Raw genomic sequence first — 23,229 nt, 5'->3', positions numbered from 1 at the left:
TATAGTTTAGAGTCTTTACATGAATAGTGAGGGTATTGTTCCTGCTTGTCCTTCTTTGTGCAGCCATCAGAAATCTTCTCAAAGCTTCCACTCTGCTTCCCGGGAATCCAGTGTCAGCTCTCCATTACTTATGACCCCTGTTGCCTCCTAAACCTGGCCATACAGCTATGTCTCCCAATTCTCCCATAAAACACATGCTTGGCTCAATATGTTGGGTGACCGCTGCAATGTTTACATGGGCCAGTGGTCAAGAACGAGCCTTAACTTTCTTAATCCACCATGAAGTAACTGTATGGTTATATATTTATAGTTAAAGCCTCCATGACAAACAGTTACATTATGTGGGAACAGGAGCTGTGCCCGCACGATCACAGCATGAGCCCTGCCTTGACTGATAGCTGGGCTGCAACGGCTGGGATCAGAAACAACTTCAATCCCGGTCTATCCCTCTAGATCCCTTGGTTAGCCGCAACCACTGCATCTAGGCAGTTAGACATTGGCACCTCTACAAACATAATTACAGGGTGCCGAGGTGTTGCCATGACAATCAGGGACCTGACAAAGGCCCCCAGGTCCACCATGTCTATATACTCATTAGGCTGTACCACAGACCTGTTACAGTGATAGGCTGTAATGCATTGGTATATAAGACAATCACAATGTGACATCCCCTAGCAGGACTAAAAAGATTATTAACTCCTTAAGGAACGGGCTCATTTTTACCTTAAAGGGAACCTGTCATGTGGTTATTTGATTATAATCTAACTAATTATATACAATTATTAACTACTAAAAAGTACCTTAGATGTATTCACTTACTGGTATGACAGATGGTTACCTCATAATATACACACAAAGATGCCACATGCCGCATGCTAATGAGCTGATTTGAGTCCAGCGTGATGTCATTGAGTCCAGCGTTTATTTAATTCAGATCTATAGCCACTCCCCTGCCCACCTGCTGCTGATTCATATAGAAAAAACTGTCAATCAGCAGCAGGTGGGCGGGGAAAGTCAGGAGCTCATGAATATTCAGGACTCATCATTATGAGCTGGAGCTTTTCAATACAAGATGTTGGCAGATTGACTGGGTCAATTAAAGAAAGTGAGCCAGCATTTTGCTAAAATAATCAGTCACTTATTTATGTTGCCCTTAGTTAGGACACCATAAAACTGGTGACAGGTTCCCTTTAAGGACCAGGCCATTTTTAGCAAATCTGACCAGTGTCACTTTATGTGGTGATAACTTTAAAACGCTTTGACTTATCCAGGCCATTCTGAGATAGTTTTCTTGGTCACATATTGTACTTCATGACATAAAATGGAGTCCAAAAAATAAATTTTTATTTGTAAAAAAATACCAAATTTAACAAAAATTTTAAAAAAATTGAAAATTTCCAAGTTTCAATTTCTCTACTTCTATAATACATAGTAATACCTACAAAAATAGTTATTACTTTACATTCCCCATATGTCTACTTCATGTTTGGATCGTTTTGGGAATGATATTGTATTTCTGGGGGATGTTACAAGGCTTAGGGCTCTTTCACACTTGCGTTGTCCGGATCCGGCGTGTACTCCATTTGCCGGAATTACACGCCGGATCCGGAAGAACGCAAGTGAACTGAAAGCATTTGAAGACGGATGCGTCTTCAAAATGCGTTCAGTGTTACTATGGTAGCCAGGGCGCTATTAAAGTCCTGGTTGCCATAGTAGTAGTGGGGAGCGGGGGAGCGGTATACTTACAGTCCGTGCGGCTCCCGGTGCGCTCCAAAATGACGTCAGAGCGCCCCATGCGCATGGATGATGTGCCATTCGATCACGTCATCCATGCGCGTGGGGCGCCCTGACGTCACTCTGGAGCGCCCCGGGAGCTGCACGGACGGTAAGTATACTGCTCCCCCGCTCCCCACTACACTTTACCATGGCTGCCAGGACTTTAGTGTCCCGGCAGCCATGGTAACCATTCAGAAAAAGCTAAACGTCGGATCCGGCAATGCGCCGAAATGACGTTTAGCTTAAGGCCGGATCCGGATAAATGCCTTTCAATGGGCATTAATTCCGGATCCGGCCTTGCGGCAAGTGTTCAGGATTTTTGGCCGGAGCAAAAAGCGCAGCATGCTGCAGTATTTTCTCCGGCCAAAAAACGTTCCGTTCCGGAACTGAAGACATCCTGATGCATCCTGAACAGATTTCACTCCATTCAGAATGCATTAGGATAAAACTGATCAGGATTCTTCCGGCATAGAGCCCCGACAACGGAACTCTATGCCGGAAGAAAAGAATGCAAGTGTGAAAGAGCCCTTAGAAGTTTAAACGCAAATCTTCAGGTCTCAAGTCACTTTGTGAGGCTTACATATTAGAAACCACCCAAAAATGACCCCATTCTAGAAACTACACCCCTCAAGGTATTCAAAACTGATTTTACAAACTTTGTTAACCCTTTAGGTGTTCCACAAGAATTTATAGAAAATAGAGATAAAATTTAAAAATTTCACTTTTTTGGCAGATTTTCCATTTTAGTAATTTATTTCCAGTTACAAAGCTAGGGTTAACAGCCAAACAAAACTCAATATTTATGGCTCTAATTCTATAGTTTACAGAAACACCCCATATGTGGTTGTAAACTGCTGTACAGGCACACGGCAGGGCGCAGAAGGAAAGGAATGCCATACGTTTTTTGGAAGGCAGATTTTGCTAGACTGGTTTTTTGACACCATGTCCCATTTGAAGCCCCCCTGATGCACCCCTAGAGTAGAAAGTCCCAAAAAGTGACCCCATTTTAGTAACTACGGGATAGGGTGGCAGTATTGTTTGTACTAGTTTAGGGTACATGTGATTTTTGTTTGCTCTATATTACACTTTTTGCGAGGCAAGGTAACGAGGCAAGAAATAGCTGTTTTGGCACCGTTTTTATTTTTTATTTACAACATTCATCTAACAGGTTAGATCATGTGGTATTTTTTATAGAGCAGGTTGTCACGGACGCGAAAATACCCAATATGACTTTTTTTTGTTTTTTGTTTCAGTTTTACATAACAAAGCATTATTTTTTTTTGTTTATGATTCTTTAGTGTCTCCACATTCTGAAAGCCATAGTTTTATTTATTTTTTGGGCCACTGACTTGTGTAGGGGCTAATTTTTTTCGGGATGAGATGACGGTTTGATTGGCACTATTTTGGGGTGCATATGACTTTTTGATCGCTTGCTATTACACTTTTTGTTATTTAAGGTAACAAAAAATGGCATTTTTTTACACCGTAAAATTTTTTTTTTTTTACGGTGTTCATCTGAGGGGTTAGGTCATGTGATATTTTTATACAGCAGGTTACTACGGAAAAAAAATTTAGTAGAAAAATGAAAATTTTTTAGTAGATGTGCTACTATTGTGCAAACATATGCATGGTAAACATCATGCATTCAAACTGCAAAAAAAAAGCTGAAATAGCAAATTTTTTTTTAAATACCACCCCCCAAAATTATTTATAAAAGTCAATCAATACACTACTCCAGTATGTACTCAATACTCCAAAATGGTGTCCCGCAAGTAATAAGCCCTTATACATTGACAACATACCAAAAAAAGAATTCTCTATAGAAAACAAATCTGAAAAGAACACATAAGAAAAATGTCTACATAAAAAAAAACTGTGAAATTCATGGCATGGAATGATTTGGAAATGAATGGCACAACATTTAAAACATGATATCAGTGGCCTGTTTCCCATTCCCTCCCATAAAGAGTTAATAAAAGTTAATAAGCTACATGTACCCCGAAATAGTGCCACTGAAAAATGCATTTCATCCTCCAGAATACAAACAAGTCCTCATATGGCTACGTCAACAGAAAGATAAAAAATAGTTAAGGGTGCAAGAATGCAGCAATGCAAAGGGGTCATAAAGGGGATGGCTGATCTCAGACATCGATGGTATATTGCTAGAATATGCAGTCAGATAGGTGCGGGTCCCACCTCTAGGACCCACTGCTATCTCCAGAACAGGGCCCTCAAAGTGAAGGAGAGCACGCTGTGCATGTGCAACATGCTCTCCATTCATTGCTATGGGAGTTCCGAAAATAGACAAGCAGTGTGCTCGAGTATTTTCGGAAGTCTCACAGCAGCGAATGGAGAGCGCGCTTCACAAACGCGGCCACCTCTCTGTTCACCACTATGGGATTGGCGGCAATAGCTGAGCCAGAACTTCTTTAGCGGTGGACGGAGGGGGGCCCCATCCTGCAGATAGGAGCTGGTTTCAGAGGTGGGACCTTCAACCCATCTGACCACGAGCCAACCCCTTTAACACCAAAATAGGCCTAGTGGTTAGGGGCTTAAGACTTCCTCCATACACACTTCTTTGTGTTTTCTGGCTTGTAAAAATGCCATGAATTTCAGTATTTTTCAGTGGTGTTTTTTATGCAGACATTTTTCTTGTTCTTTACAGAATTCTATGGAAAAAAAAACTGAAAACAACATCATTCTTAGTGCCTAAGTTAAATTTTTCACTATTACCTTACAACTAACATCAGAGTGTTTTTGTCAAAAAGTTATGTGTAAAACCACCCTAATGGTGACATCCATGATCTTTTTGTGAAAAGCATTGGATTGTCCCAGTCTTGCCCCCATCCTACTATTGGAGAGATCTGACATGTGCAGAGCTGACTAGATGCAGACAATGTAACGCTGTAATGCTACATATGTGACAGGGTTTACACTACACAAGTTATTATGTCCTTGCCGGGCACACCGTATTAGGAATTATGCAGCAGACAAAGTATTTATACTTCCTTTGTTTTCTGCCTCTGTGGAGGCATCTACGGCAGCCAAGCTATTTCAGTTTTCTTTGTTTAATTGAAATTTTTGGCAATCAACATTTTTAAAATACTTTGGACACGCATGTGGAGTATTTTTATTCTGATGGTCATTACTATATTTATAAAACCTCCCGTAGCAAGGCCTCGTCAGTAAACCGGGAAGTATCTCTGCTTTGGATCCATTGCCAGGTGTCATAAAAAAAATCTGCATCTTAGTTCACACGCTGATTTTCAAAATGCACGTGTAAAAAAAATCTGCATTGGATCCGAGCAGATTTTTACACCTCAATATTACGTGTGTGTTTGACGAAGTTTTTGATGCGTTTTTTGTAAAGCGTTTTTCAGGCAGATTTTTGACTTTATTAAATTCTGTAGTACTTTTCCCACAAGTGTTTTTTGACCCATTTTTTTGTAATGCGTTTTTCAGCTAGATTTTTTTACTTTATTAAATTCTATAGTACTTTTCCCACAAGTTTTTTTATGCGTTTTTTGTAAAGCATTTTTCATGCAGATTTTTTACTTTATTAAATTCTATACTACTTTTCCGACAAGTATTTTTTTGGCTTGTGTTTGGTGCGTTGACACAAAAAATGCACAAAAAATACTCATATGTGCACATCTCATATAGTGCGTTTTTTTTCTGCTTGCCAACATAGGACATCTTTTTTACAAGTTCTGCTTCCCATTGAAATGAATGGGAGGCTGTTTTTCAATTAGATTTAGTAAGAACTGACCCTAAATGGTAAATGTGAACATGACCCACTTATATCAACCGTAGGTTTCATAGTGATGAAATTCGGCTTTTACAATACCGTGATATCGGTTGCCAGATTTCCATTCTGACAGGAGGGGCTAGCCACTGCTCGTGTGTAGATAATATCGCCCTCATTTGCTAATAGCACTAGGCCAGTTTTGGACATAAATTACACCAAATGTGATGCGTGAAAAATGTATAACATTAAATATAAAAAGTAACAAGAAAAGTGGACGTGAGTGGACATAAGTGTAGTTTTAATAAAATCTATTTAAGAGGAAAGGCCATGATTAATGTAAGCAATACAAATCTGACAATGTATAGGACATGACAATCTATTTTTTAACAAACCTAGAACCAGCCCCGTACCTCACATGTGCCCAGAGATCTTCTCATTCGCGGCTCCAATTGCTCTGTTAGATTATTATCTGGCAGCTCAGGGGGCATGTCCTTTCTGCTTCAGCTCTCTCCGTGCAACTGCAGCTGAACCAGCCAACAGAACATATGGCTGGTGGCAGTTGAAGATTTAAACTGAGCTCATTCAACCAGCTCAGTGAGACAGGCAAAAAATAAGGAAACGCACAAACAGCAGGTGGCGCTATACAGATACATTTTATTGAATGGCTCACTGGCTATGCTAAATTTTCCAGTACGTGAAATTATAAAAGTATTCAAATCCAGGTGCTTGTTTGAAAAATGTAGAATATGTTTTGTGACACAACCCCTTTAAGTAAATAAAGTAAAAAAGGTGTCTGGCGCAAATCCATACCTACTCATAGCAGGTGTACATTATTTTTCCTGCCTGTATGAGCTTATTAAAGAAGATCGGTCAGCAATTCTGACTAGGGATGGGCAAAACCGTGAAAATTCGGGTTCGCTGGGTTCGGCCGAACTTTAGGTCAAAGTTCAGGTTCAGGACCCGAACTCGAACCTCACTGAAGTCAATGGGGACCCGACCTTCACTTTATTATTTTTTGTTATAACATGGTTATATTGGAAAATAACAATACTTAAGACGGAGTGCAAAAGGGACACCTTTAGAGGCATTTCTATTTTGCATTCCGTCATAAAAGAAGTCTATGGGCAGCATAACAAAAACTTTATTATGTTATTTTCCATAAAACCATGTTATAAAGAAAAATAATAAATGAATTCATAAATAACCCAAACCCTGAACCCGGACTTCATTGAAAAAGTCCGGGTTTGGGTCCGGGTACCCGAATTCGCAAAGTTTGGTACGAACCTGAACTTTGCAGTTCGGGTTCGCTCAGCCCCACTCCTGACATGTCTGTTGTAGTAAGGCTACATTCACACGACCGTGTGTGTTCTGCAATTTGCGGACCGCACATGACCAGCACTATGATAGAAATTCCTATTTTTGTCCACATTTGCGGACAAGAATAGGGCATGCTCTATTTTTTTGCAGGGCCGCGGAACAGAACAACAGATGCCGACAAAACATTTTTCGGCCCCATTGAAAGGAATGGGTCCGCACCTGTTCTGCAAACTTGCAGAACGGATGAGGACCCATTCATACAGTTGTGTAAATGAGCCCTAAACCTGTATTCTTATTCTGGAGCAACTTTTCTTAGAAGTCTGCATTGATGATGTTCCTCTTTTATTCCTCCTGGTTGTTACTAGTTGGAGGTACATTCCTGAACACCCTCTGGACATTCCAGAGAAGCTCTGAAAATAAATGAAAGGTGGAATCTGATTGGTTGCTATGGGCAACTGAGCCAGTTCTACTTTAAACCAGTTTAAAGAAATCTGCTCCATTGTGCCTGATAATAGGACTATTATTGTAGTTACTATAGAAAGGCAGATGTCCTAGATTAGGTGCAATTTGCGGATATCTGAGGGGCCATAATATACTTGCACACAGACGTTAAACTCTGATGTTAATAGTTCCAATTTTATAAAGGTATATTCAATACATGTGAGCAGTAGGGTGGCCACATTACACGACCCCAATCTCGATAAGCCACAACCCTCTTTGTCAGCAAAAGAGGGGAGGAAAGTACATGAAGACCTGAAGGTGCGCTGCATGCGGGCCGGAGTGCTTCTCTCACCCTCAGTCAATCACAGAGAGACATGTCCGCCAGCTCTACTGACTGGGGACGAGAGAAGCCTTAGTCAGTTTGTGGCTGCAGCTCACACTCCGTGCAATACTGCTATCTGAGTGTGGAGCTACAGAAGAGAAGGACACCCCAGCGTCCATCCAGGCCCAACACCGGACAGAGGACAGGGAGCCAAGGAACTGGACTGTCCGGCCTAAATAAGATGTCTGGCCACACAGGTGAACAGTGTCGGACCGGGGTGCTTAGGTCCCACCAGAGAAAATTATTCTCAAGGTTCAACCCCCTATATCATCAATAAAGTTTAATAGGTTGTAAATCAAAGTAATAGATCCTAGTGGAAAGTAATTGGCTACAAATGCATTCAGATGTGATATTTGAGGCCCATTATGGTATCAGAGCCTGAGTCCACCACAGGATCTTCTTGTTTTCCAGTCCGAAACTACATGTGAACCAAGAGCAGTGACAACAGAGGGTCCCTGTTAATGAACTGTTTATGGGCCTCGGTTTACAATTTGATGATAGTGGGGCACACTTAGGGTGGTCAGACGTCCGGTTTTAGGCCGTACAGTCCGGTTTTCTGGCTCCCTATCCTCCATCCGGCGCAGGGCCTGGACGGACACAGGGATGTCCACCCTTTCAGTAGCTCACACTTAGACAGCAGCACTGCTCTGTCTGAACGTGAGCTGCAGCTGCAGCAACTGACTGAGGCTTCTCTCACCCCCAGTCAGTCACTAGAGCCCACAGACATGGCTCCCTGTTGCTGACTGAGAAGCACCCCAGCTGCCCCCAGCTTAACTTCCATTCAGAAAGTTCTTCCTTTTCCTCCCCCTGTTTTTTTCCCGACCTGTGATAGGGACCATGGCTTCACGGAGGTAGGGGCGGGGTTTCACAGAGGCATGCATGGTTTATTGGTTTGGGGGCGTGGCCGGTGAGGTCCAGCTTTCTGGGGTGAAACCAGTGGCCACCCTAGGCACACTACTCATAGACCTCCTAATTCATGGTCACAATCCACCAATAATTCTGCAACATGGGTGAGAATGAGTGTAATGCCTTAGGGCTCATGCACACGACCGTTGGATGTTTTGCGGTCTGCAAATTGCAGTTCCACAAAACACAGATACCGGCCGTGTGCATTCTGCATATTGCGGAATGGAACGGCCGGCCCCTAATAGAACAGTCTTAAACTTGCCCGTAATGTGGACGATAATAGGATATGTTCTATTTTTTTGTGGAACGGCTATGCAGACATACAGACACGGAATGCACCCAGAGTCATTACTGGGTTTTGTGGCCCTGTTGAAGTGAATGGTTCCGCATACGGGCTGCAAAAAACCTGAACGGACACAGAAAAAAAAATACATTTGTGTGCATGAGCGCTTACATGGAACTATCCTAATAGACAGTAAAGAGCCTTATATTTTATAGTGGCAGTGCCCCTCTCCCCTTTCTTAAAGAGCTGGGTACCGAGGCACAGATTGCACACAGATATGTCTACCCCATGTGGATCTATGAGAATAGCTTCATGAGTGGCAGATGAATTAGGAATGCTCATCTAGTCCATTCACTGGGAGAATATAAATTGCACTGTATATTGCTGTGTAATTCACAGGAAATTTGCCTTGCTTAAGGGGAGTCCTTAAAGAGGTTGTCCCAAGATATAAACGTATCTTCTATCCACAGGGTAAGGGTATAAGAATCTGATCCAAGTGGTCGGACCCAACAAATCACAAGAACAGGAGCTCCCCAAAATAGTGGCAGACAGAGCAAGCCCGCCGGTGTTCCATTCATTCTTAATAGGACTGTCGGAGTGCTATACTCGCCCATATCCGGCAGTCCCATACAGAATGAATGGAGCAGCATCTTGCATCATCAACCACTGCTCCCTGTTGTCATGATTAGTGAGGGACCCAATGTCAGACCACCACTGATCAGATCAGGATACATTTTTTTGTTTGGGACAAACCCTATAAAAGGGCCTCCAAGTTAAGACAATTACTTTTCATTTATTAGCATCCCCAGATAACATGCTACTCATAGGTTGTCCTGCTGCTGGGATCACCAGCAATCAGTTGCAACCTATGGAACACCCAGCATCGAGTATTCAATTCCTATGCAGTGCCCCTGCAGGAGAAATGAAGTATTGCACAGCACCCTTTGAAAAAAATAGACTTTCAAGGCCATGTTGGGTCCTCCAAAGGGAGAGACGCTCTTTGTAGCAGCTCTCTGCTCCGGTTAGTGTATGAGGGTCCTAAATGGAGGAATCCCTCTATGAACTAAGAACTTCAAAAAATAATATTGTATAGCGGTAAACCAGACAAGCCCCGTACGCCCGCAATGCAAGTAATAACGTACTGTGTAGTATACCGCCATATATCTTTTGTTCTGCATTTTTTTTTACAACAATAACACCTTAGTTTTGTTTAAAAAATATGTATTCTGCTGTTCCGGCCTTGAATTATGAAAGAGCCATTAGGATGCTAGGGTAGCTGGTGCATGGCCGAGTGATCTCGGAGAGCGCTGATAAGCGTGTTAAGTCGCTGCTTAGTATATAGCGTCTGAAAGAACAAAGTTATTACACAGTGCAGCTGAGCGAAGGCTGATACAAACTGAAATCTTCATTAATAAGTTATAGATAGAGCTGGTGTGGCAGGAGAAATGGATTAACCCTTGGGGTGTTGGTGAGAGATCCCATGATGTGCCTATAGCGTCTCATGGATCTATAGGCGTCACAGAGAACCGCAGTGAAAAGTCTGGAGAATATTCCGTGGTCAGCGGGTGGTGGAGAACAGGTGACAGTGACATAATGCTCCCTTCGTCAGCAGTGATAGGCAGAAAGGAGCTGGGAACATTCCTCCCACTGCTGGGTGACATAGGCGCTGTCCCTTCCCCTGTGTTTGTAGCTCTTATTGAAGCTGACATGGGTTGTCATGTAAAACAAGATACGCTCTGGCAGAATTGTGTCATTGTGTGAAACGGGGCATCACTTAACCCTTCTCTTGCAAAGTTTATTTAACCCTTCCCTTCATATCACTCGCCCGAATGCCCGTGTGTCTGGAATAATGACATCAGTTAGCACCACCTTAGATCCCACTGGTGGAGTCGCCAACACCCTGGTGATGTCTTGCGTTTACTGCAGAGCATCTCTCCAAAATAGGGGTCTGCCGGCTCCCAGGAGCTGCAACTCTGCCCGTCATTAACCATTGCACTGCCTGGTTTCACACCTACCAAGGCACAAGACTACAACATATCTGCCTTAAAACATTGACCCTATTTCCTTGACGATGATAGATGAATAATTTAACCATTCGGGGCTCTCATAGGTTTTACAGCTCACACAGGAATAGCTTTATGAAACAGAAACGCGTCTTCTTGATCTCCCTCTGCACAGTTATGTCTTCTCATGCATCGTTTCCATTTTAATTCTTTGGTAAGGTCGTTTGCACTAAATAAAGTGGATACTGTAGTCATTATAGCCAGATCTTCATTGTCTCCATGTATGGGTGCAGGTCAAGGAGTTTTTGGGTTTTATGTTGATCTGCGGTTCGTTGGAGGGTTGTTTTTATATGATATTCCTAGTTACCAGCTCTTCCGCTGCCTTCCTGCCATATAGATATCCTAAGATATGCCAGGCTAAGGAAAGGTGTTATCACAGGAGTTTATGGGAGGATACCAAGAATATTAGAATTGTAGATAAGAGTTGTAATTTGGGAGATGCAGAATAGAGTTCCTTAGCTGTGCAGGGGTTAAGTGAAGCAATGCTTAATAGATCTGAGTGTTGTAGTTACAGGGAGTTTGCGTGCCTGTCCTGTGTACACCTGTCTCGTATCGCTGTTTGCCCCAAGATCACCTGTTTACCCACAGACTTGAAAGGGGAGGACGGGGAGTGGAGAATTAACAAGAACCTTGCAGTGCACTTCATAACCCCTTCCCTGCCAGGATCCTTTGGAAGCGGATAGAGGTGTCACCTTAACTAACTTGAAGAGGAGGAGTTGTTCCGTGAAGGTACTCAGATACCGGTGAAGTGAGTTAAACTTTCGTACAGGAACAGATGGCCTTGACAGAAATGAATAATCACTGCGGTTGCCACCTCATCCCTTTAAAGTACGATTATGAAAGCGGCTCCACTGTGACTGCACAGGGAATATTCTGCCGACTTGGTTTCTAGATTAGCTAGAGAAGTCCGACGGTGTACATCAACGGAGGCAGTGTAGAGACAAGAAACAAGTCTGGCCACGTAGCTGCTGTCCTGTACAGATATGGGACTTGCCTTTGGGCCTCACTCCATGATCCATGGAAACATTATAGTAAGCTTAGGTTATGTGGAGGGTTTTTTTTTTTTTACATAACTAGACCTCTTTAAAGGGCTTTTCCGGTTGACATCAACATCCTTTAAAATAATGATTTGTGAAGGTAGCTGTAATTTTGTAATGTATTTCTTTTACTTTTATTGTCCTACCTTTCAGTCTGGGCTGTGGTCACATGACCATGTCCATGCCCTCTTTCCTGTGATGTTATGTCCCTGCAGGGGCAGTGATAAGGGAGTGTCTCTGTAACTAGATGGGTGGGAGGAGCTATAAACTGGCTGGGTGTTGTTAGGGGCGGTGATAGGGGAGTGTCTATGTAACTAGATTGGTGGGAGGCGCTATAAACTAGCTGGATGTTGTTAGAGGCGGTGCTAGGGGTGTGTCTATGTAACTAGATAGGGGAGGAGCTATAAACTAGCTGGGTGTTGTTAGGGGCAGTGATAGGGGAGCGTCTATGTAACTAGATGGGTGGGAGGAGCTATAAAGTAGCTAGGCTTTGTTTGGGGCTGTGCTAGAGCTGTGGCATAGAAAGTGCATCATGGGATTGGTTGGATATAGCAACAGGAAGTGCTACATACTGGATGGAAACAATCCAGAATGATTTATTGACATGGTCAAAATAAAAAAAATAAAAAAAAACATGTGGAAGATGTACATGAGATACTACATGAGTATATTTGTTAAAAACAATAGTAATCCAAGAAAACCCCTTTAAGGAAAATTGTAGTCAAGGAAAGACTTGTTATTCCTTGTCTGTGGAACTGAAGTAGTAAACCACGCTGTGCCATTCTTCTCTTCTAGCGGGAGAGATTTCTTCTTTCAATGGCTTCTGCTGGAATAAAACAGTGCAATTATACTGTGCATTGACAGCAATGGGAAGGAACAGCCTTTGTTTTTTGTAATGCATAATATTATCTACAAAAGTTTGGCCTGCCTTCCTCCTTTATAAATTGTCTTCATTTTCTCAAAATTATATATTGCATTGCTCTTTCACATAAAAAATAATAATATTTGGTGATATTTGTTTATTGCATCTGAGTTAGGCTCTGTCAAAAGTTAGTCTAGATAGATGCGTTAATTCTGATGCCATTTAAATGAGCAGCAATACTAACATAGCCCATGGAATAGAGTGGCCCACTTTCTGAAGACCATTTTTTAATCTTGAACAGTCCCTTTAATTCTTAGTCATAGTAGGAGTGATATAATTAATGTGATAAATTTAATAAACGTTTAATTTCTGTATAATTAGGCAGTGGATATTAGCTATTTAAATCTTATTCATTGATGTACAAAAATGTGTCCCACAGTTTTTTATTTTATTAGTTTGCACTTCACTCATAAGTTGCTGCACCGTGATGTGCATTTTATCATGGTGATTGTGCTTGTCCTGTCAGTGCACAATCGAGTTCAAAAGTAGGTGCATGGCTGTATTAGGCCTCTTTCACACGAGCGTGACGTGTAAGGGCCCGATAAGATGCGGGTGCGTTGCAGTAAAATGCACGATTTTTCCGTTAATGTGTTTTGCAGGCGCGTGAGAAAAATCGCCATGTTTGGTACCCAGACCCAAACCCGGACTTCATCACTGAAGTTCAGGTTTGGGTTAGGTGTTGTGTAGATTTTATTATTTTCCCTTATAACATGGTTATAAGGGAAAATAATAGCATTCTTAATACAGAATGCAAAGTAAATTTGGGATGGAGGGGTTAAAAAAAAAAAAAAGTTAACTTACCTGCTCCATAGCTGCCGGCCTCTGTTCTATCTTCAGGACCTGGCAAAAGACCTGTGGTGACGTCACTATGGTCGAATCACATGGTTCATCACCATGGTGAGGCACCATGTGATTGGATCATGTGATGTGACGTCACCACAGGTCCTTAGCCGGCGGCTCAACATTACAGAAGAAGACAGAGATCCGCAACTACGTGATCAAGTGGACTTGGTAAGTAAATTATTTTTTTTTTTTAACCCCTCCATCACTATTTTACTTTACATTCTGTATTCAGAATGCTATTATTTTCCCTTATAACCATGTTATAAGAGAAAAAAATACAGATCGGGTCCCCAGCCCGATCGTCACCTAGCAACCATGCGTGAAAATCGCACCGCATCCGCACTTGCTTGCGGATGCTTGCGATTTTCACGCAGCCCCATTCACTTCTATGGGGCCTGCATTGAGTGAAAGATGCAGAAGATAGAGCATGCTGCGATTTTCACGCAACGCACAAGTTAAGTTTATGTGCACAGCCCCATAGAAATGAATGGGTCAGGATTCAGTGCGGGTGCAATGCGTTCACCTCACTCATTGCACCCACGCAGAATACTCGCCCGTGTGAAAGGGGCCTTATACAGTCCTTCTCCTGTATTCAGTCTAAGCAGTTAACCCTCAGTGCTACAATCAAACATGATACATTACTGTAAGGAACTGGACCTAACAAAAGTTCCTTGGGGTTATGTCACACTTGTAGTATGTCCATTGCTTATCTTACGGTACTTTCAAACTGATCAGTTTTATCCTAATGCATTCTGAATGGAGAGCGATCCGTTCAGTCTTTTTAACTTTTCAGGATGGAGATAATACCGCAGCATGCTACAGTTTTATCTCCGGACCAAAAAAACTGAACACATCTGATCCGTCATTTTTTTCCATAGGAATGTATTAGTGCCGGATCCGGCATTCAAATTGCCGCATATGCGCAGACCTTTAACCTGTTCAGGACACAGGGCGTACCGGTACGCCCTGATGTCCTGGTACTTAAGGACACAGGGCGTACCGGTACGTCCTGAGAATTTTCGATCACCGACCCGGTGCCTGCTCAAATCATTGAGCAGGCACCTTAGCTAAATGCCCCCCCCCCCCCCCCTTCCCGTGTTGGCGATCACCGCAAACCGCAGGTCAATTCAGACCTGCGGTTTGGGCTTTTCGCTGTTGCGGTGGCGGCTGGCGGCGGTGCCATCGAGTCCCCATGCAGCTGTAGGGGGGACCCGATTGCATGGAAGGCAGCGCAATGCCTTTCTGAGACATCGCCGCTGCCTTCCTGTGACATACCTGTAAGATCCAGCCCCCTGGATCTTACAGGCCGGAAGCTGTATGAGTAATACACACAGTATTACTCATACAGCCAATGCATTCCAATACAGAAGTATGCTAATAGTGGGTCTTAGCAGGCCGACGGAGTAAAGCTTAGAAATGCAATGGAGGTCCCCAGACATAACTTTGCTTTGGGCCCCTGAAATGACAAATCTACCCCAGCACATTTCACGCCACAACCTCTCCACTGCTATAATAATTTGTATGACTGTTTACCAAACCAGTGACTTTTCATTTAGGAAAATTGTGAGTTTTTATTAGGCCTTATAATAAAATGTCTGGAGTGTGAAATAGTTTAAAACAAAAGACCCAGGGTTCATCCTCCCAGAGCCAGAATGTGGGTAGTAGCAGCACCAGCCGTCCAGCCAGTAGTAGGAGTAGGCCACATTTCTCCCTGGCTTCTGAAAGATGCAACATTATTCAGGACCGAGAGGAGGAGATTGTGGACTGGATGGCTCACTTCTCTTCTTAGTCACAGCAGGCTGACACTGAGGTCCCCTCTGAGTCTGACACTGTGCCTTGGAGCCAGGGGTCACGCCATTCCTCCTGTTTCTCCTCCTTGCAGCCCCAGAGAAGCCTTTCAATGGTGTCATCTCTGTCTTCACTGTCCCTCCTAGTGGGGAGCCTTCTTTTATTCTAAGAAGAGACAATAAAATACTACCCCGCACTATGGCAGATAGTCAATAGTGTCTCCTTGTTGATGACTTGTGTGAGAGCAGTCAGCATTTGGACTGCCATGATAATGAGGTTCAAGGGGAGGTGGGGGGACCCTATGCAAAGCTGTTTTGGTGGTAGTGGTGATGGCACTTGTAGCCTTGGTGGTAGCAGTAAGGGCAGTGGTAGCAACAGTGGCAAATATAGAGCAGGGAAAAAGGGAGGGGAGGACCAAGAAGCCCACCATGAGATATTAAATAAATAAAAATAAAACACTGTGGCATGCATAATCCAGGATAGTAAAAACAAAACATATATGTCCCTTAATAAACAAGTCATATATCCATTCCTGCATAAATCAAAAGGTTTTATTTTATCTAGAATCCTGAGATGAAAAACAAAAACGATAATCCAGCTTGTAAGTTTTATTTACATGAAATCAGAAAATATATATTTCCCCACCTCATTGATATTGATAGGCTAGGCAATAAATGTTTGATTGCTGAGGGCCAATGGGAATATGTGATGTCTCCTATGTGAATTAAGCCAACAGCAACAGCCTTGCTGTAATCATTGTGGTGGTCCTAGAAGTCCAAAAGTCTAAAACTGCGCCAGATCTTTCACAGTGGCTGATGCTGGGTGATAAATCTGACACAGCATTAGACTATGTGGTCTATCTTCATACCATTTATTAGGGAGCTCACTTTGTGCACATTGGGGGTCATTTATAAATTCTTCCATTTTCCACAGTTTTTTTATTTCATCCTGCGCTACTGTATCATGCTCCTCATCAAAAATTAAGTGTATCAACAGAATTCCATGTACCTAGAGTGAAGTACATCTACAAGATTTCAGGAAGTGGAGTAGATTTTTTAGCATATTTTACACGTAAAATTGGAGCAAATGTAAGTGAATATGCCGGGCCTATGGTGCGGCCCCTGCCACTCCCAAGTGGTAAGGACAGTGCAATAAACGGGTGTTAAAAAGTTGCAAAACAGGGTCTTGCAACTTTTTTAATGCCGGTTTTAAGTTAGTAAATTACCTCCATTATGCGCCTTTCCAGTGGTCAGACTTTACCTCCATTCAAGCCAAGTAAATGCCTGGGGCCCCCTACTGGCCACAAGCAGTGAGCTGGGAAAAAAAGTGAATTAAGGGGAAGACATACCTACTGTGCAGCTGGTTCAGGAGGGAGGAGGCCCTTCCCGGCATAGAGCACTACCAGAAGTGCCTAGGGTGTACTGCTAATAGTGGGTCCGACGGAGTAAAGCTTAGAAATGCAATGGAGGTCCCCAGACATAACTTTGCTTTGGGCCCCTGAAATGACAAATCTACCCCGGCACATTTCACGCCACAACCTCTCCACTGCAAAGCCAAACTAGTAAATCTGCCCAATTGAGTTTTTTATGTTGTGATGCCTTTATGCACTAATTATAAATGGTTTATCTGAATGTTTTACTTATAGATAAGGCGTTGTACACAGATTCCTTCATATTTGACATACACCTCGTTGTAATTTGACTATACAAGTCATTGGTGTCCATCAGGTTCCAGTGGTGTCTGTTATTCAATGGATCCACCACTGTTTCAAATAGCACCCACAGTGCAGGTGTGAACAGAGCCGTACACTGCAGAGAATGATGCTATAGAAAAAAAATCATAATGCCAATATAATGGAATGCAAATATCTACAATGTAAACTGAGCGTAAGCCAGAAATGTGGTGCAGGATATGAAGAGGGACAGTAGGTAGAGCAATAAAGTAATTAAAGCAAATGTATGGAATAAGTTGCAGACAAAAGATAGATGGAACGACCCATGGAATACAGGTCTAGCTAGAGGAGGTGCTACAGAGGACGAGCTGGTGGTTTGGTAACATATGGTATATTCGAAAAATGTTTTGCTTCAAGTACTCTTTCTTTCTCTCTCTCTCTCTCTTTCTTTCACTTCCTTCTTCTTCTAATCATTTTACTTGAGAAAACTAAACCTGTCCAACCACTTCTCCCTCCCTTACTTTAGGTAACACAGGGGGGCGGGGGAGGGTCCCTCCTTCAGCAACAAAACGTCTTCCTCTGGCAATCCATAATAGAGATCATAAATCCGGCTTTGTTTAGTTACAGATTAGAGGCACACGTAGCTGTGGAGGAGGGTGAGCAACTAGGAATGAAAGAATAATTTAAAAAAATGTAGGAGCCACAAACGAGAAGACATGACTAATAAAGATACAGGTGAAACCACAACATCTCCATGTAGTGTCAGGTGCGAACAGGCGGTAGTGGCAAAGGAGCGGAAAGGACTGCTCACTGTAGGTCACCTGAATGGGCGTTATGCCAAATGCCGGGGTTTATTCTCTAACCTGAAGAAAAATACAAATTGGAAATGAAAATAAGAGTAACTGACTCTCCAGGCATCCCAGAGGGATACAGATGTATTCAGTATTAAAAAAGTGTTTAAACAAAAAATATATTCAGAAATACATACTATTAGGTCAATTTATTAATGAAAAGGTATGTAACCATAAGGCATATATATCAGGTAATTGCAAAGGGCCACAGCTTTTCATTTTATGCCCGTATCTGTACTCGCATGTCTATCTGCTAACAGTCTTCTAGTTACTACAGCTGTTCCTAAATGTGTGTTTAAGCCTTCATATTGGCATTCATTGCCCTTCTGCCATTGATTTTTCTTTTTCTTGTGCTTGCAGGTTACAGTGGATATCGGGTTAACATCTTTTGGTTACAGGGGATGGTCCCCCTGCTTCCGCGAAAGATTTCATGTTAGCCCTGCATCAGAATGTTGGGAAAGAATTGATGACCCACTGACTTCCAATCATGAACAATTCAACTTTTGACCCGTTGACCCCTAATGCTACGGATAATCTATACCCTGACCCCTTTGGAGGCCACGCTGTGTGGGAGGTGGTGCTTATTGTCCTCACAACAGGAATTCTTTCTTTTATTACTGTAGTTGGAAATATCCTGGTTCTCTTGGCCTTCAAAGTCAACAGCGACCTAAAGACCGTCAACAACTACTTCATACTTAGCTTAGCATGTGCTGATGTTATCATTGGTGCAGTGTCCATGAACTTGTACACAACCTACATTATAATGGGACGTTGGGCACTAGGTAATATTTCCTGTGACCTTTGGCTAGCACTAGATTATGTCACAAGTAATGCTTCTGTGATGAACCTGCTGATCATAAGCTTCGACCGCTATTTTTCAATTACTCGGCCCTTGACATATAGGGCTAAAAGAACGCCAAGAAGAGCAGCTATTATGATTGGCCTGGCATGGGTTATATCATTGGTATTATGGGCACCTGCTATTTTGTGCTGGCAGTATATTGTTGGAGAAAGAACAGTAAAACCTAACGAATGCTCCATCCAGTTCTTGTCACAACCTATTATCACATTTGGCACTGCCATTGCTGCCTTTTATTTGCCAGTAACTATCATGATTATACTGTACTGGAGGATTTACAGAAAAACAGAGAACAGAAGCAGAGAACTGGCTGGCTTGCAAGGTTCGGAGACAGAAAACATTGTTCGTCCACTGGGTAGTGTCAGAAGTGGTAGCAGCAGTGGAATAGGAGAATCCGAAAGATTGTCCCGACCACAAATGGCAATACCAAGGGTCAAGAAACCATGCTGTTTTCCTAGTAAACTTTCTGCCAGTCCATCACTCAAAAGATATCCTCAACATCGAAGTAATGGAAGCTGGAATACTATGGAAGATGCCGCTTCTGCAGACTCACTGTCCTCTTCTTCTGATGGAGAAGAACATCCATATGAGATGAAGAGCATCTGCTCAGCCGTCATACGACTACCAATGGTCAGCACTGTTGTTGTCACACCCACAGGCTCTCATGGGTCCAATGACACCCTTGAGCGGGCGGATTTACAGAATGAAGCCAATGGAGGAAAGCGAGAAGTATCTAGGAAATCATCCCGGTCCCTAGCCGTAGCACTCCCATCAACAGTCATTAAAGCTAAAGTGGAAAAAGCCCGTCATGGAAAGAGGAAAAGCAATTCACTCATCAAGGAAAAGAAAGCAGCAAGGACATTAAGTGCCATATTGCTTGCTTTTATTTTGACATGGACCCCTTATAATATCATGGTGCTAGTGTCCACATTCTGTAAGGACTGTATTCCAACCACATTGTGGGAGCTTGGTTACTGGTTGTGCTACGTTAACAGTACTGTCAACCCCATGTGTTATGCACTCTGCAACCGCTCATTCAGGCGCACTTTCAAAATGCTTCTACTTTGTCGCTGGGACAAGCGGAAATGGAGGACACATAGACACACGGCAGCTTTCTTCAGGACTCCATCACAGTGAATGGGTGGGTGACAAAATTAAATAAAAAGTTGTGAAAATAATTATTTATTTTTGTACCATGAGCTTATATGATGAAATTGGTCCATCAACTGCAAATTATTGTTTTCAGATAATACTGTTTCCACATAACTCTCTTCTCCCTTCCAGGTAATTGTCACTGCTTTTTCTTCGAAATGCAGAAGAGAGTAACTAAAATAGTGTAGAAAGCTCCTAGTATTATCAGTATTATGAACAGAGTATATGCAGGGGGCAGCTACAACAGGAAACGTGTGGGGTGCTTATTCGGCCAATAACTGCAGAGCAGGAAGTGATATCAGAGAAGGTGGCGTAATGTGGGCAACTCCTCCTGTACAGCTAATGCAAATTATCTATGAAAAACCCATAGTAATCCTGGAAAATATAATGGAAAAACTAAAGCCCTTTAAAGGTAGACTTAAAGTGAAACTCCATACGGAGATATTAGGGTCATGTGACATACCAAGGTTGTTTATTTTTTCCACATTGGTCCCTTAAATGCAATTATCTAAGCTGCAGGACCTATAAAGTACAGAGCAGCTTAGATAATTGCATTTAAGGGACCAATGTGGAAAAAATAAACAACCTTGGTATGTCACATGACCCTAATATCTCCGTATGGAGTTTCACTTTAAGTCCACCTTTAAAGGGCTTTAGTTTTTCCATTATATTTTCCAGGATTACTATGGGTTTTTCATAGATAATTTCATGTAGTTGCTTATCTCACGTACATCTTCCAAATGCTTTTTTTTTTTTCATTTAGACTCTCCCGACCCGTTTTTACCAGGTAAACTAATCACTCCTCCAGGTAGCACTTCCTGTTGCTCTATCCAGCCAAACCCATGATGCACTTCTCCTTTCTCTGTCTCAGGTCCAGCACGGCCACTAACAATGCCCTGCTGGGACCTGCCCTGATTGATCATCTATCAATTAAACATAAGTTCCATGGCCTATTTATTCTGAACAATGGTGGAGTCGTAGCTCCAGGAACTTCACTAAATTTTCCTTTTAAAGTGTCAAGTTGAGCATGGTTTGAACATTATCAAACATATTTTAGCCTAGCCATCTAAAGGCCCAAGTACACAGTAAAGCCACATGCACATTTTACATTATTGAGCCATAGTCACAGTACTGACTTATTGTACCTCCACGAGGCTGTATATTCTGCCCTGGAATGCTTCTTGGAGGTAATTTCTGCATAATACAGAATGTGTTAGAACATGCCACAGTCTTCTCATTCCTGTATAAAGTTGGGGGAACATGCAGGTACTATGGTCACTGTATTACATTAAGTTGGATCTATAATACAGCCATGTATGTGGACCCGTAGGCCTCATGTACAAGAGTGTATATATTTCGTTGATGACGGATGACATCCATGTTGCAACCATTTTTTTTTGTAGACCATTGACTTCAGTGAGTCCGTGGTCTGCATTGTGCAGCCAAGTATAGGACATGTTCTTTCTTTTTGCAGAACGATGAATGATCCATGTGCTTTCCGCATCCTTATTTATGTTCCGCAAATGGTAGAACATGTCCTATTCTTGCCTGTGGTTACAACACGGACATTGTGTGCATTTTGCAGATCCAGGTTTTGCATACTGCAAAATACTTATGGTTATGTGCATGAGGCCTAAGGCAGAAAGAGACCTGGAAAACCCCTATAACATATAGTACTTGATAATATATTAGGCATTCAGCAGAACAAGTATGTCCTATTATATTGTTACCCTAATTACTTATTTTCCCCCCTCAGGACACAAATTATTGTCAGACAAAAGTTCTGCTAGAAGTACCTAAGAAGACATCAAGTCCCGTGCATGTGTGGCTAAGAGGGACTACAAAGAACACACTATCCCTGTGAAGAAAACTGGGACAGAGAAGGAAAAAGCAATGGAGTAAGCCTTTCAACGGGGGCACTATAACTGATCCATTTGAACATTTCCTAGATGACGTCTGGCTGTCTTGGGCTTTAACGCGTCTTGTACATGTCATTCTGAACTAAGGGAAAGAAGGGGATTTAGGGAAGGCCAGTCTAAATGTTTCAGGGATAATATCCCATTTTTATGCTCAGAGGATATCCCTGCTGTGCCAAACCAAACAAAAAAAGACAGGCCAAAGAACATGGTAAAGTTTTCTATTGTTTACAGAGTTTTAAGGGGAAGGGCTGTGTATTTATTCTGATTTCAAGTAAATAAATAAACTTATATTACAAAAAGTTTGTAGTATGTCCTCTGTCATTTCTTCTGCTGACAGTCATTCATGGTGACTTGAAGATCTTCTCTTTTAATCTGAAGCTATAGATCCCTTTGCAGCCGTGGAATCATTACCTGCTGGTATTAGATACTCATTTTGTGTTTGCTTTCATACTTGCCACAAGCTGTCACTCCTTGCATGATAAGGTTAGGCTCACATCTGCGGCAACTACTCCAGTAATCTGTTCCGGCAGAGGAACAGACTACAGGAGTTTACTGTATCCAGCTTAGCCGGATACTGCCAGGCACTGCCAGATCCCCATTGACTATAATGGCATCCAACGGCGATCTGCCTGAGCTATCCAGCTATGCCGGATATAGTTAACTATGGTTGCTGTAGATGTGAACCCACCCTAAGGTCTCATTATGACTGAAAGACTCTGGTCCAAGGGATTTATATGAACCAAATTTAGATCACCATAGAACCTTATGGTGATCTAAGTTTGGTTCATTTAAATCATAGAGGGGCATAATATGGACAATAAAATGACGCTGATCTACAGTCATACTTGGTCTCTTATGCTTCAAGCTAACAGTTATCTCTGGTAACAAGTCAATTACAGTATTTCAGACTGATGAAAATCTGTTCTTTCATTGTAAATATATCACTAATGGAGGAAAAGTCTACATGTGGTCATTATTGGAATCAAATTGTATGTTACTTGCCTATATGACTGGTAGGAGGTCCTGCCCTGGTTGGTCCCATCCCCATTGGGTAGCAAGAACCTGTGGAGAATTATTTTATACAGAAGAACTGCATGGTTAGAAACAAGGCGGTGGGAAATTGGCCACAAAACACTAGTCTTTTATGTACTAAGTGGTCAAAAACAGACACATAATGAAGGACCAAGTTTAAAGGGGTTGTCTCATCTCAGACAATGGGGACATATTGTCTAATAGGTGTGGGTCCCACAGCTGGGATCCACACCTATCT

The 23,229-nt window shown here is 42.3% G+C and overlaps 1 protein-coding gene across 1 annotated transcript in view; it reads left to right on the top strand.

Annotated features, from left to right (window-relative positions):
* CHRM1 (cholinergic receptor muscarinic 1) overlaps positions 1-22,206 on the top strand; it is a 216,799-nt gene extending 194,593 nt beyond the window's left edge. The window contains 2 exon segments of the mRNA XM_044270301.1: positions 18,390-20,029; positions 21,797-22,206. Of these exon segments, the coding sequence (XP_044126236.1) occupies positions 18,460-20,025 (1,566 nt within the window). The 5' untranslated portion in view covers positions 18,390-18,459 and the 3' untranslated portion in view covers positions 20,026-20,029; positions 21,797-22,206.
* The last annotated feature ends 1,023 nt before the right edge of the window (positions 22,207-23,229 follow it).

This window comes from Bufo gargarizans, chromosome 10, assembly GCF_014858855.1.
Source record: "Bufo gargarizans isolate SCDJY-AF-19 chromosome 10, ASM1485885v1, whole genome shotgun sequence".
In the NCBI taxonomy this organism is placed as follows: Eukaryota; Metazoa; Chordata; class Amphibia; order Anura; family Bufonidae; genus Bufo; species Bufo gargarizans.
This window is presented reverse-complemented; position numbering and strand designations above follow the sequence as displayed.